Genomic DNA, 14,133 nt, shown 5'->3' with positions numbered 1-14,133 from the left:
TTATGTAATTAGTATTCTTATTGCGCAGATATTCTCTGTGTCCAATTTTTTTGAACTCTAAAAATATGAAATTATGCTATTTTTCGGGGCTACAAGAAGAGTTATTTGCACTAACACTCTCATATTTTCCGTTTTTTTAACAAAATCCTATGGGGTTTCAGAAATAACATAAACACTTCCTAAGATTTTTTAGTTTTCACAAAATCCATTTTCGTTGATTGTTTGTTCAAAACTTGATGATTTCATTATAAAATAAAAGTGTTTAAATGGAAAAATCAATCTCAATGAATGTATGTGCAGTCTAATATCAAAGGCTAGCTTTGTCATTTGGAGAATTATTTTATATAAAATTATAAAATCATCGATCTTTGATGAAAAATCAACAAAAAGGGGTTTTGTGAAAGCATTTTAAAACCTCAAAAGATATTCGTGTAATTTCTAAAACCTTAGGGAATTTTCTAAAAATATTAAAAACCTGAGAAGGTGTTAGTGTAAATAACTTTTACAAGAATTGGGGAAAGAATTATATCAATCTTTTCCTATCACGTGGCATTCATACTCGCCAAAGTCAAAATACAGAGCAAAAGACTCCTGGGATTGGCCAATCAAATGGGCGCCCCCAATGAAGCTCGCGTGGTCTTGACCTCACACAAATCACACCAGGAATATAAATAGATAGAGGCCCTTGGTGGGAGGAAGAAAAGAGAGAAGAAACCAAAAAATCTTAATAATATTATGGAGGACAATAAGAAGCAAGGTATTGTCCTCCAACAATGGTGTGCTCTACTCTCCATCTTTGCTCTCATTTCCTCATCTCAGTCCTTCGACTACAGCGACGCCCTCTCCAAGAGCCTCCTCTACTTTGAGTCCCAGCGTTCCGGGCGCCTACCCTACAACCAAAGGGTCACTTGGCGTCACCATTCTGGCCTTACCGATGGCCTTGAACAAGGCGTCAGTCCATTTTTCCATCACAAATCTTCAATTTACCGTGCCCACTCCTATGATAAATGTGCTTTTTGTGTTTAATGCTGTGCCGTTTTGTTTGGCCTTCGTGTGTATTTTCAGGTGGACTTGGTGGGAGGGTACTATGATGCTGGTGACAATGTGAAATTTGGTCTGCCAATGGCATTTACTATAACAATGCTGTCTTGGGGTGTGATTGAATACGGCAGAGAAATGGAGGATGCTGGAGAGTATAAGCATGCTTTGGAAGCCATCAAATGGGGGACTGATTATTTCATCAAGGCCCATACTCACCCAAATGTTTTGTGGGGTGAGGTAATAATTCAATAATAATGTCAAATGAATTTTTACTTGAATGAATTTCTACCATATATATTCATAGTTTTGTAACATAACATATCAGATTGTTAAAAGGTTGAGTCGGTTCAATTGATTTATTATGAGCCTGTAATTTTAGGTGGGTGATGGATTTACGGATCACTATTGTTGGCAAAGGCCTGAGGACATGACCACGTCTCGTCAAGCCTACAAGGTCGATGAGAACAACCCCGGATCAGATATTGCTGGCGAGACAGCGGCGGCAATGGCGGCGGCTGCCATTGTGTTTAGGAAAACCAACCCACATTACTCTGGCCTACTTTTGCACCATGCACAACAGGTATCATATTTGTAGTTAATTAATGTGATGTTGTCATATATAGAAATATAAAAGGTTGATAGACAAATATGCAAAGTGGGTGTACTGGTTACCAAAATGTAATGGTTTTTGGGCCCTTGGTCAATATACACTCTCAGATATTTTACTATAAGGTCCTATATTATGAAATTCATATAATAATTAATTTGGGATTTGGATTTGTTGGCAGTTGTTTGAGTTTGGTGACAAGTATAGGGGGAAGTATGATGAGAGCATTGAAGTGGTCAAGGGGCACTACACATCTTGGAGTGGGTACATGGATGAGTTGCTGTGGGCAGCTTTGTGGTTGTACAAGGCCACAAACAATGAAGATTATTTGAAGTATGCTTTGAACAATGCTCAGGCTTTTGGAGGCACCACTTGGGCCATCAAAGAGTTTAGCTGGGATGTTAAGTATGCTGGTGTTCAGATCATTGCTTCAATGGTACATAAACTCAATCTTGAACACTTTTCCACTTCTATTTTTATCCCTATTGTTTAACAATACAAACGATAATCTAAACTATAAGGGCGATGGGGGTTTCTCAACGCATACATTACCAATACGCAATGCGAGCTCGAACCTGAGACCACAAATCAAGCCCTTTTCCTATTAGAATTAGCTCCACCCTTATATACTACTGTAACTCTATATATAATAGGGACGTGGCTTACCATGTGATTACTAAACAAATATATAATTAATTGGTTTTAATATATAATAGGGGATTTGACTTACCATGTGATGACTGAAAAATATATAATTTAATTGGTTTTAATTCCTTAACTCTCATATACGTTTTCTTTTTCAGTTGCTAAAGGAGGAGAAGCATAAGCAACACATGCACATACTGGAACAGTACCGTTCAAAAGCAGAGTTTTACATTTGTGCTTGCCTTGACAAAAACAATGTCACTAATGTGCAACGCACCCCAGGAGGCTTATTGTACATCCGCCAGTGGAACAACATGCAGTATGTTTCCAACGCAGCATTTCTACTCACAACGTACTCTGATTATCTCCAAGCCACTCATCAGAATCTAACTTGCGATAAAGGGCGGGTGGGCCCACAAGAACTCCTATCATTTGCCAAATCACAGGTTGATTACATTTTGGGGTCTAATCCAACGGCCATGAGCTACTTGGTGGGTTATGGTCCAAAATACCCCCAAAGGCTGCACCACAGAGGAGCATCTATAGAGTCCTACAAGAGGAACAAGGGATTTATTGGGTGCACTCAGGGGTATGATAGCTGGTATCGGATGCATCGTCCAAACCCAAATGTGCTAGTTGGGGCCCTAGTTGGTGGGCCAGATGGCAATGATGGATTCAGGGATGAAAGGTGGAATTACATGCAGACTGAGGCATGTACTTACAATACAGCGACATTAGTTGGTGTTCTTGCTAAATTGGATAGATTAGAAGGTGATTATCTGTCTCTTAATCAACCATTAATAGCTTCTAGCTAGCTAATAGGATGTATGTATGGAAGTGTCTTTGAAGGGTCTGATAATTTTGTGAAGCAAAGCAACATACATTACTAACCCAATGTACAAAGAAAGAAATGCAAATGGGGAATAAACAAGTTTAATTATTTGACAGAAAGAGATAAATAAGTTTACCAATTTTCATTTTGCAGTTGTTATTATTGGCAATTGAAAATAGTCATTAGTAGCTTCTAGGCAGATGAATGGTTCTTTTTGGTGGGTAATAGAATATTTTTATTTATTTAATATAAGCGATATTATAAACGATAATGGAGGAGAGATGAATTTATCACTACCATAGTGCCATAGAGATTCAAATCTGACACTGCTGGTCTGCAAGTCAATGCAATTGGATTCTATTCGCGGTTGATAATATATTTGAATCAATTGGATTCTATTCGCGGTTGATAATATATTTGAATCACACAGTCTGCTGTTTTACAACCAACACAAAAGTTATAGCTTACATTTCTATTAGGTGCATATGTGGCATGGGAAATTAGGAATTATAACACAAACACGAACCCAATACGCTGAAGGAAGGAGTTATGATATTCACGGACATTTTGGGGATTATTTATTTAATTTTTATTGATGATGGAATTATATGACCCAGCCGATGAGTTTGCAGAGCATCCAAAAATGGTTGTCAAATTCAAATTGCTTGGAGCAAACGTACGCTGATGCATCAACCTTTGAATGCTATCAGTTACAACGCAGGGTGTAACTTATGAGTATATTGCAAAGGTGAAAACAACGTGATCATGTCCCAGCCCTATTAATGAATTGCAGTTGCAGACCATGATCCAAATAAGCAGCAGCAGCAGCAGCGGCTTTATGTACATATATTTCAAGGTTTCAATCAAAGCTACCAAGTACACAAGTGCAATTGCTTGCTACCATATAAATGAGCGCCAAGATTGTCTGGTAATGAGTACCAATTTGCATCAGGTCCGGCCCTGGCTTAATGAGGGATTATAAACCCTAAACCAAATACAGCAAAATATTTGCCTCAAGGAGATATATATTTCCATTCAAAACATTCAAATTATATAAAGAAGGTTTATATTAACACTCCTCAATCAAGTTGAAGTTGAGTTCTTGGATATGTAATTTACACAATCTGGCTTCCCTTTGCTATTAATCTTTATGATATCCAGATTTTCTTTTATTGCTCAGAAAATCAAAACGAAGTATTAATTAGGCAATCAAAATTATTCAGTCATCATGTGGCCTCCTTCTGTAATCGGCACCAGGTTCATGTTGCTTGTACCTGTTCTTGACAGAGTCAACGCTAGAGTCACCCAAGGTAGTCTCCTCTGTCGCATCACATGTCTTGTCTGCAGTTTGACTGGCTACACCTTGCTCTGCCTTCTTCAGCTTCTCCTCAGCAACTCTTTTGAACTCCTCAGCTGTTGAAGGTGCTCTCTCTTCTATATTCATGTGGCTGCTGTGCTCTCCCTTGCTAACTTGACTGCTATGGTACCTCTGAATTAAAGTTCCACATGGCAAACGTGGATTAGGCCAGTTGGTCAGGATAATGAGCCCGTCCTTGCACCAATTTCAAGTCCCTCTCCCCGCAAATTAGACTAATTTAGAATAGTTTATCACTTGTATAAAAAAAATCTACATGTTGTAGCAATTAAGCCCCAATTGATTCACCCAATTATATTAGAAATCAATGTCTATTTTGACTTAAAGGGTACCTTAATTAGTTACAGATTAAGGAAGGGTATGATCATGAACATGATTATGATGTAAATTAATTGGTAATTTGAAACTTACCTGGTTGTGGCATGCTGTTAAGGACCTCAAAAGTGAGGAGGACCTTGATGGGAAGGTGTGCAGAGGAAAAAGATGGCCTCTCATGGCTGAACACCAGCTAGCACAGCTTGATGTGTTGATCGAACTCAGATTGCAATAAGACACACAGACAATGAAGTTTGTTTCCAAGGCATATGGATTATGAAGAAGGGCAGAAGAAATGACAATGCGGAGATGTTGGCGTACACGTGTCTCCTGCTACACAAACGTGGTACTCTGTGGATTTGCCATTTCATTCTGGAGCATGGCTTTTGTGTGTACATCTTTTCTCTCTTGAAATGTGTGTACTATTTTGGAGGTATATATCATCTTCCGGCAAGTGATCAGATCGTTAACAACAGTTGGTCTGAAAATTAAAAAAAAAACCAAAAAATACATATCTTTATCATTTATTCGCGTAACTCATCATGTTATAAGATAAAGGAAACTGTATGAAACATTTTGCATGAAAGTTTTACCATCCAATACAACGGTTAACAATCAATCCCTAATTTTGTACAAACTTGTATGGCGGACAAGTTTTTCCAGTAAAGTATTAACTTCCCCAAAAAAGGAACAAAAGTTGCACCACATTGATATACGTAAAATCCAACTTCCAGCTAATTCAAACAAGTAGGGAACACCAATGAGATATAGTCTAGTGAATCCGTGGTTTTAACTTTTAAGATAGAATTCTCATGACACATTAGTTGTGTATGTGAAAAACCTTCTTTCTGTGTAGTTTTTGTCTATAACTCGTATATAAAAAAAAACATAGAGAACTAACTCATTCTTTAGATCATCTTGCATTGTCTTGTGAGGAGGACAAAGATGGATATGGAGTGGTTAAAACTCCCAACTTTACTTTATTTGTTGCTTTCTTGATTTCCAATCGTACTTACTTGATAAGATTTCTTATTCCTAAGTTGAAACTCTCCTCTATATAAAGATGTTGATTGTGTTTTGTGAAAAATGCAATATGTGAGAGCATAGTGTTACATTCACAAACATTTATAACAATAAAAATTGAAGAGGATGAAAATACAATATCATAATAACTTAAATTTGTTCCGTGGTTGAACAACTATTCCCTTAAGATATTCTCTCTCATACCTATTTCACCACAAGGGTTTTTAGGTTTAATGGTACCTGAATTTTGACCCGATTCGCATTTTGGTTCCTCAATTTCCAAAATTGTTCCTATGGTCCTTCAACTTTAGTTTCGTTAGGACTAATGGTCTTACCGTCAATTTTGTTAATTTTTCTGTTAAATAAAGGGGCAAAATGGTATTTTTGTATTATTTTAAATTTCCACCTTTTGAATATTCGTTTCAACAAAAAAATAAAAATACAAATAAAAAAACTAAAAACTAAAACACCTTCTTCCTATCCTTAGTCAAACATGGTCAAGGGGTTATGGCTACTATGGCGAGAATAAGAAGGATTTTAGTTTTTAGTTTATTTATTTATTTTTTGGGTGAAAAGAATATTCAAAAGGTGGAAATTAAAAATAATACAAAAAATACCATTTTGCCCTTGCATTTAACATAAAGAAAACAAAATTGACGGCATGACCATCTGTTCTAATGAAGCAGAAGTTGAAGGACCACGAGAACAATTTTGGAAATTGAAGGACAAAATGCGAATTGGGTTAAAGTTTAGGACCATTAGACCTAAAAACCCTTCACAACAATAATGCTAGCCATACCACATTTTAAAACCACTTTATGTGGCAATTGAGGTGACTATACCACATCAGTTCATGAGCAATGACTTCTTAAATTGGTTACTAATTTTTCCTAGGGTTAATCGTTTTACTAGTCCATGGGTTTAGACTCGATTTTTATTTGAGTCCCTCAATTTCCAAAATCATTCAGGCGGTCCTTTAACTTCACTTTCGTTAGGACAAATGGTCATGTCGTCAATTTTGTTAACTTTTTATGTTAAATGCAAGGGCAAAATGGTATTTTTATATTAAAACAAAAAAAATGAATACAAAATTCATATCTTTAAAATAACAATAAAAGAAAATCAAAGAAAAAACCAACCAAAAAAAACACATCAAGTTTGGGGGAAGTAGAAATCGGGATAGAGGGGGAGAGAGAGTTTAATTTTAATTTGGGTTATTCATTTTATTAGTCCCTGAACTTAGACTTGATTTGCATTTAAGTCCCTCAATTTCCAAAATTGTTCCCATGGTCCTTTAACTTCAATTTCATCAAGACAAATGGTCCTGCTGTCAATTTTGTTAACTTTTCTGTTAAATGCAGGGATAAAATGGTATTTTTATATATTTTGAATTTTAAATTGATTAAAATATGAATAAAATATTAAAAACAAAATAATAATAAGAAAAAAAAAATCAAGTTTTTAGAAATAAGAACTAATTTTTAATTTGTAGTTTGACTGAGGATAAGAATAAGATTTTTTTAATTTTTTTAGTGAATAATAATTATGTTTTAATTATTATTTATTTAGTGAATATTTAAATATGTTATTGATTTCACAAATGACTTAATAAATAGTAAGTACTAGAAGTTCAATGGATGTCAAAAAAATAAATCACTTATTTCGTTTGGTTGTCTTAATTAGATTTCCCCGCGCAAGTCCCCAGTCTTTGAAAAGAAAATGTAAAATACTTGTATTATATATGTACGTACATATTTTTCGTGTTTAATACATGTATTTTTTTACAAAAATTTTAATAAGACACACAAAATCCACATATATTATACACAAAATTCACACACATTATTGAATAAAAATAATATATATTTAAAAATAATATAGTGGCTGAACTTTTAAGTTGTAATGTGCCGAACTAGTATAGCCGTGCGGCTATACGCGGATGTTTAAATTTTTCTTAGTCAAAATAGTATAGCCGCACGGCGACACTCGGTTTTTCCCTAATTTTTTTTTGAAAAATTTCCTAGACACTTGGCTTTACTTTTTTTGACATGTGGAGCCTAGGCGATGTGCGGGTGTCTTTTGAATATATATATATATATATACAGAGAGCTTCCATTGAGGGATCCCTCAAATAAGCTTATTTGAGGGACACCCCTTGTAGGCCCCACTATGGATTGCATTTCACTAATCCAAACCGTCTATTTTGTAGATACTTATTCAAAGATCATCTCTACAAAAAATCATTTGAATCCGATATCATTTGACCACTCAATTGAGTTATTGAAATTTTAGTACTTTCTTGAAACAACGTGTTCATTGATTTTGTAAAACACAATTGGATGTCGAAACGGTTTCTGATTTGTCTAATTTTTTGTAAGGATGATCTATGAATGAAGACCTAAAAAATATATGATTTGGATCATTGAAAAAAAATTGTAGGGTACCCTAAAGGGCGTCCCTCAAATAAAATTATTTGAGGATCCCTCAATAGAAGGGGATTGTATATATATCGTATAGCGGACGACTATAAGCGGTTTATAAAATTTTCTTTTTTAAAAAAATAGTATAGCCGAACGGCTTTACTTGTTTGGCGCGTGGCACCTAGGCGTGGGCTGCCCTTTTGTATATTTATATAGCGTATAGCCGTTCGGCTCTACTCGGATTTTTAATTTTCTGAAAAGATATAGTATAGCCGTGCGGCTACACTGCTAATCTAGGAAATTTCGCCGGCATAGATCTGTGCCGATGAACTTGTCTCGGGAGAGGTTTTTTGTATTAATTTTGAAATTTTTTTTTCTTTACTTTCGTTTTTAAGGCCAACTTCTTTTATTTAATATATGTAATTAAGTAATATCTTAGCCTTTTTGAATTACTTTAATTAGTAATTATGTTTTAATTATTATTTCTTTAGTGAATATTTAAATATGTTACTGATTTCATAAATGACTTAATAAATAGTAAGTACTTCAAGTTCAATGGACGTCAAAAAAAATAAAATTACTTATTTCGTTTGGTTGTCTTAATTAGATTTCCCCAGAGCCCAAGAGCTCCAAGGCCCAAGTCCCTAGTCTTTAAAAAGCAAACATACAATATTCATATTATACATGAACGTACATATTTTTCAAGTTTAACACATGTATTTTTTTACAAAAATTTCAATAAGACACACAAAATCCACGTATATTATACACAAAATTCACACAAATTATTGAATAAAAATAATATATATTAAAAAAATTATATTAAAATGTAATATAGTGGCTGAACTTTTAAGTTGTAATGTGGTACAGCTGCACGACTATATTGAATGATGCAAATACTTGTAAATACTTATATCAGATGTTGTAATTACCAAGTCTTGTAACGTGGGCTTGTAACTAAGTAGGGCATTAAAGTGATTGCGATGTGATAGAGATTAAGTAAGTTGGACAACCCACCCACTATGAGTGGGTAGCAAATAATAATGAATCTTAGTGTTTAATAATTAATCTCAGTTTATTGTAGCAAACCAAAAAAAAAAAAAAAATCAGTAAGGAAAAAAAAACAAAAACAAAAAATCCAGAAAGTAAAAAAAAACACGCCTCAGTCCGAGCAATGGCTTAACAAGGTCTACAGCAACTACTAGGGCTGGGCTCGGTCCGGGTTGGTTCGGTTTTGGGCTCAACCCGAACCCAAACCAAAGGCTTCGGTTTGGCCATTTTGAAAACCGAAACCAAACCATAGTTGATGAAAACCGACCACTTCGGTTAACCGGACTTGGTGGTTTGGCTTGGTTCGGTTTCGGTTTTTTGGCTTTCTTAAAGAGAGAGAGAGAGGGAGAGGAAATAAAAGCAATGGAGAGGAGAAGAAGAAAAAAAAGAGAGAGGGAGAGATGGAGAAGAAGAAGAAGAAGAGGAGGAGAAAAAGAACGGAGAGAGAAGAAGAAGAATGAAAAAAGAGGAGGGAGACGGGGAGAGGGTGTGAAGACATATATAAGAATGAGAAAATTAAAATAGAGAGAGAGGGATTGATGAAGACACGACAAATGGAAAGATTGAGAGAGAAGAAAAAGAAAAGATTGAAACTATGTATTATATATATATATTTCTTAAATAATATTATATATAATATTTTTTAATATCTTCGGTTTGGTTTGGTTAAACCGTGTGTTTGAATATTGCAAATCGTAAACCGAACCATATATTTTGGTTTGATTTGGGTTGAAATCGATGACCAAAAAAAATGAAAAAAAAACCGAACCAAACCAAACCGATCGTTTGATTTGGCGGGTTAGGGTTTCGGTCCAAATGCCCAGCCCTAGCAACTACAATGGCCATGGCCCCATTTGGCAGCCCTAACGTTCTAATTGCAAATAAAAAGAGAAATTTAATTTAATTTTTTTGGTTTAAAAGTAGGGGTGCACAAATAGAACCCTGTTGGATTTGTTGGTGATTGTTTTTTGTTTTTTTTTTTCTGGTAATAATAATGATAGTAATTCATGGAGAAAAAAAGTAAGAAGTTGTGCCAAAATGTGTTCATCCTTTGGATAAGAGCTAATTGATATTGAAGTACCTAGTTAGTTCAACACTTATTGTATAAGAAAATCACTTTTGGGGACAATGATCTGTTGGGGCCAAGCAAACGTTAAGGGCTCGTTTGGGAGGACCTGGTTAGTTCAACCAAATGTTAAGATGTCTAAAGTTTAGCAAATTAATTTATCATGCTGATAACTTAGAATTTTGGCGGCTTTAAATTGCCATAACGCTAGAATTCCATATTGAAAATATACTAAATGATACAAATATTTATGAGGATTTACATCAAGTTTCAATATTGCCGAGTTTTGTAACGTGGACTTATAACTAAGCAGGATATTAAAGTGATTGGCCATATGATCGGGATTGAACCACACATCCACCATGGATGTGCAGCATATACTTCTGTAATTAGGAATTTGGTTCAGCCCTTGATCTAACTTCCACACTTTTATGCTAACGTAGCAATCAAAGTCATCATATGCAAAAAATTCTTGAGCAATTTTTTTAATTTTTGTATTAACAGGTTCTCACTTCCACTATTGAGTTTCGTCTACAGTAATCAATTTTTATTTTTATTTTTGTATCTACAGAATCTGTGCTAGGGAAAGGAAGAATATATATGACAATAAGCTAATTAGTTGAACAGCTTAAATAATATTATTAGAATAAATTAAGAATAATTCATTTCTTGATAACTTAAAATCATTTTGGGACAACCAAGGTGGTTGGTGTGAGTGGTTCGGCACTCTCATTCCTTAAGAGAGGTCAGGGGTTCGATCCCTGCTCTCGTATGGAGCCACTACTTTGGCCAGACTTTACTCCTTACGGGCCGACCGGTGTGAGCGGGGATTAGTGCAGGTTGTGGTTAAGGCTTAAAGGTGCCATCCATAGTTGGAGCCCATCCAGGACCACCTCGTGGTTCAGACCAAAAAAAAAAAAAAAAAAAAAAAAATCATTTTGGGACACGATTCTTCCACTCCTAGCTTGGACACGTTTAGGACTTTCTCCTATATTTCTTTAAATTTGTAATGGCATGTCTTTTATATCTGTAAAATGAAGTGTAAAACTAAAATAGTTTATTTCATATCAAACCATTGCAGAATGGATTTTAAAGGAACAATCAATTCATTGATATCTGAATGTGTAATAAATAATATATCATCACGCTCGTAAATTTGTGAAGAGAAATGAAACCAGAATATATGCTTGGAGACAGAAGCGCGACGAGTGATTAAGGATTGTGGGTTATTATGCCAGGAGCTGGTGTTGCTTTGGCCACAACAGCTAGTGATCATGCTCCTCACGGTGATGGTGGCGGTTGTCGAGGAGGAGGTTGTGGCGGCTGAGGAGGTGGAGGTGGCTGTGAATAGTGGAGATTGAAATCTGAATATTAGTTAGGATATAGGTCAGCATTCAAAAAAGGAGTACATATTCCACTGAAGGAGAATTGTGGTAAAGCCAACGTGGCGTTTAGATAGTCTGTGTTCATTACTGAGAAGAATGTTGAATGGGGGTTGAGTTAACGTTTCACCGCACCTTCATTATTCAAAAGTAGATTCTACTGTCAATTGTTGAGCTCAGGGAAAACTATGCAATGGAAATGAAAAGAAAATTGCAGAGGCATTTAATAGAAAATGGTGCAGAGTTCCAAACAGCGAAGCCAAATGAAAATTTTAACTAGATGCTTCCACAGTTCCATTAAAGTTTTTCAAAAGCTGAAGACTAAATAGCGCAAGAACTACTACTAAAAAAAAAAAAAACATATCAGCGCTACAAATAACAAGTTCGACGCCAAGTAAATACAACGAAACATCAGGCACTTCAGGCATAGGACGCTACTGCCCTACAAATCAGCAACAAACATCAACATGTTAGATGGGAGTGTCTGCACATTAGGCATCAGGCACTTCAGGCAAACGACGTTACAGCACTACAAATCTGCAGCAACAGAAAACAAGAAAAGTGCTACGCTAATAATTTGTTAAGCATTACAGTTGACATCAGTTGTCATGAAAACTTTTCCCAGTACTTCTTCAGGAGTGCAAATGAAAATTCCTCTCCCTAAATGAAAGCTAAATTGGAAACGAAACTATTATACAAATGAAAACCATTGGAAAAGGGATTAAAGCCTGAACTATAGCACAATCTCTTACAGCAGAAAACAATAAATTGAATACACAAACTTCACTACAGTAGCAGTAATCAGTCCACCCTCAAAAGTCATACCAACTTGATGTTATATGAGTCAAAAACTAAAAGCACTCATAAAAGACCAGTCTAACGGTGTTTACATGAAAGCTGAGTTGATATTATTATAATTATATAGTTTTTAACTTTTTGATATCCAAATTGAGTTTCCATGAGAGCTGAGTTGACTTTAGTCACAAGTTGTGTTCTAGCAACAGAAGCGAGAAAGACAATCAGCTAAAGGAAAAAAAAACCCACACAAGTCGACATAATAAAGATCCCACAGCAATTTAGTCACCAATCATGCTTTTAATGAACATAAAAACCTGGCAAACAAAGAATTGAAATGTTCTGCTCTCAGCACTATAATACATTACCTGTTCTTTCTCTTAGTAAGACTCTGCATCACTCTTGTCGAGTAAGAGGAGGCTCTCTTTATAAAAATCAACAGTACAATATTTATATCCAGAAATCCCAAGATTTTTAAACTGTTTGCTCACAAGGTCTAGTGAAACTAGTTCCCGCCTCCCTTCTTTTGTTAGCAGTAGCAGTAGTTCCCCGCTCTTGCTAAAACATAAGGCCCTGGGTAAAAGTCTTTCTGGACCTTGTGGACCGAGAGTAATCAATTTGGTCCATGATTCCTTTCTGCCATACTCTTTCATCACCCATATATCAAGAACAGAATCTTCGCACCTATTATCCATCATGAAATCTTTACAACTGTTATCCCTCATAAACAGAGCAACAGATTTTCTGTTTTCGGAAACAGACAATTGCAATCCCCACTTGGGATTCCAATGGATAATCTTCGGCGTAGGTATCTTACCAAACACCTCCTTGCCCAGGTCAAACGTCAAAATAAAATAGCAACCATCGCCGTCTGAGACTACAGGCCAATGAAGAATCCCATTAACAAAAGCATTGGATGCAGCTCCATCTGTTCCACATGCAGGAGAAACACAACCAAGACTCCTCCATGTGCCAGTGGCTAGGTAATAAACCTCAGCTATAGTTGGCCCCTCATCTTCATGTTGTAAAGTTACAATTCGCACAACCTTATAGTCATTGGTCATAGCATCAAAACCGAGCCCAATAGAAGCATCATACCCACCATGCGTCCTAAAGGTAACTCCAGGCCTGGGAAGGGTCACTAACTTTCTAATGGCTGGGTTCCATATAAAGAAGTTGTAACCATAACGGAGGATATCATCCGCAAGGCAGATTAGCCCACTACAAGTGCCGACCACACGAAAATGAGAATTGCACAGTTCTTGCTTTGGAGCAATTGGAAATTCGATCTTGGAGTACACATCAAAAGCCTGGTTATCATAATGCACACAGTGAACCTCATCTTTTATCTCGAAAACGATCGTTTTGTGGCCGAAGGTGCTGCTACTGTCACAAGAAATTATGTGGAGTAGAAGGAGGTCAATGTCATCCTGGTTAGCAAAATCGACTGTTAGGGTTAAGTGGGCGCGGATAAAGCTTTTGTTCATGATCATGGTTTCTCTAGTTTTGAGCAAAATCTTAATTGTTTGTTGACAGATTTGGGAGTCCATAAATCATTGTATCTTTCGACGTATATGCACTC

The 14,133-nt window shown here is 35.9% G+C and overlaps 3 protein-coding genes across 3 annotated transcripts; 1 reads left to right on the top strand and 2 right to left on the bottom strand.

The window, feature by feature from the left end:
• Nucleotides 1-719: 719 nt before the first annotated feature.
• On the top strand, nt 720-3,240 carry LOC103326575 (endoglucanase 11-like). The gene is made up of 5 exons (XM_008228816.3): nt 720-951; nt 1,066-1,278; nt 1,421-1,621; nt 1,830-2,084; nt 2,452-3,240. Exons 1-5 carry the CDS (start codon nt 736-738, stop codon nt 3,106-3,108), a joined length of 1,542 nt encoding a protein of 513 aa, XP_008227038.2. The 5' UTR covers nt 720-735; the 3' UTR covers nt 3,109-3,240.
• Nucleotides 3,241-4,153: 913 nt separating this feature from the next.
• LOC103326535 (uncharacterized) lies at nt 4,154-5,077 on the bottom strand. The gene is made up of 2 exons (XM_008228768.2): nt 4,912-5,077; nt 4,154-4,614 (listed from the first exon to the last, which is right to left on the bottom strand). Exons 1-2 carry the CDS (start codon nt 4,993-4,995, stop codon nt 4,345-4,347), a joined length of 354 nt encoding a protein of 117 aa, XP_008226990.1. The 5' UTR covers nt 4,996-5,077; the 3' UTR covers nt 4,154-4,344.
• Nucleotides 5,078-12,020: 6,943 nt separating this feature from the next.
• On the bottom strand, nt 12,021-14,040 carry LOC103326574 (F-box/kelch-repeat protein At3g23880-like). Its single transcript, XM_008228815.3, has 2 exons — nt 12,920-14,040; nt 12,021-12,198 (listed from the first exon to the last, which is right to left on the bottom strand). The coding sequence occupies exon 1, from the start codon at nt 14,036-14,038 to the stop codon at nt 12,932-12,934; it is 1,107 nt and encodes a 368-aa protein (XP_008227037.2). The 5' UTR covers nt 14,039-14,040; the 3' UTR covers nt 12,021-12,198; nt 12,920-12,931.
• Between the last annotated feature and the right edge of the window lie 93 nt (nt 14,041-14,133).

The sequence above is a fragment of the Prunus mume genome, linkage group LG3 (genome assembly GCF_029339155.1).
Source record: "Prunus mume cultivar Tortuosa linkage group LG3, ASM2933915v1, whole genome shotgun sequence".
In the NCBI taxonomy this organism is placed as follows: domain Eukaryota; kingdom Viridiplantae; phylum Streptophyta; class Magnoliopsida; order Rosales; family Rosaceae; genus Prunus; species Prunus mume.
This window is presented reverse-complemented; position numbering and strand designations above follow the sequence as displayed.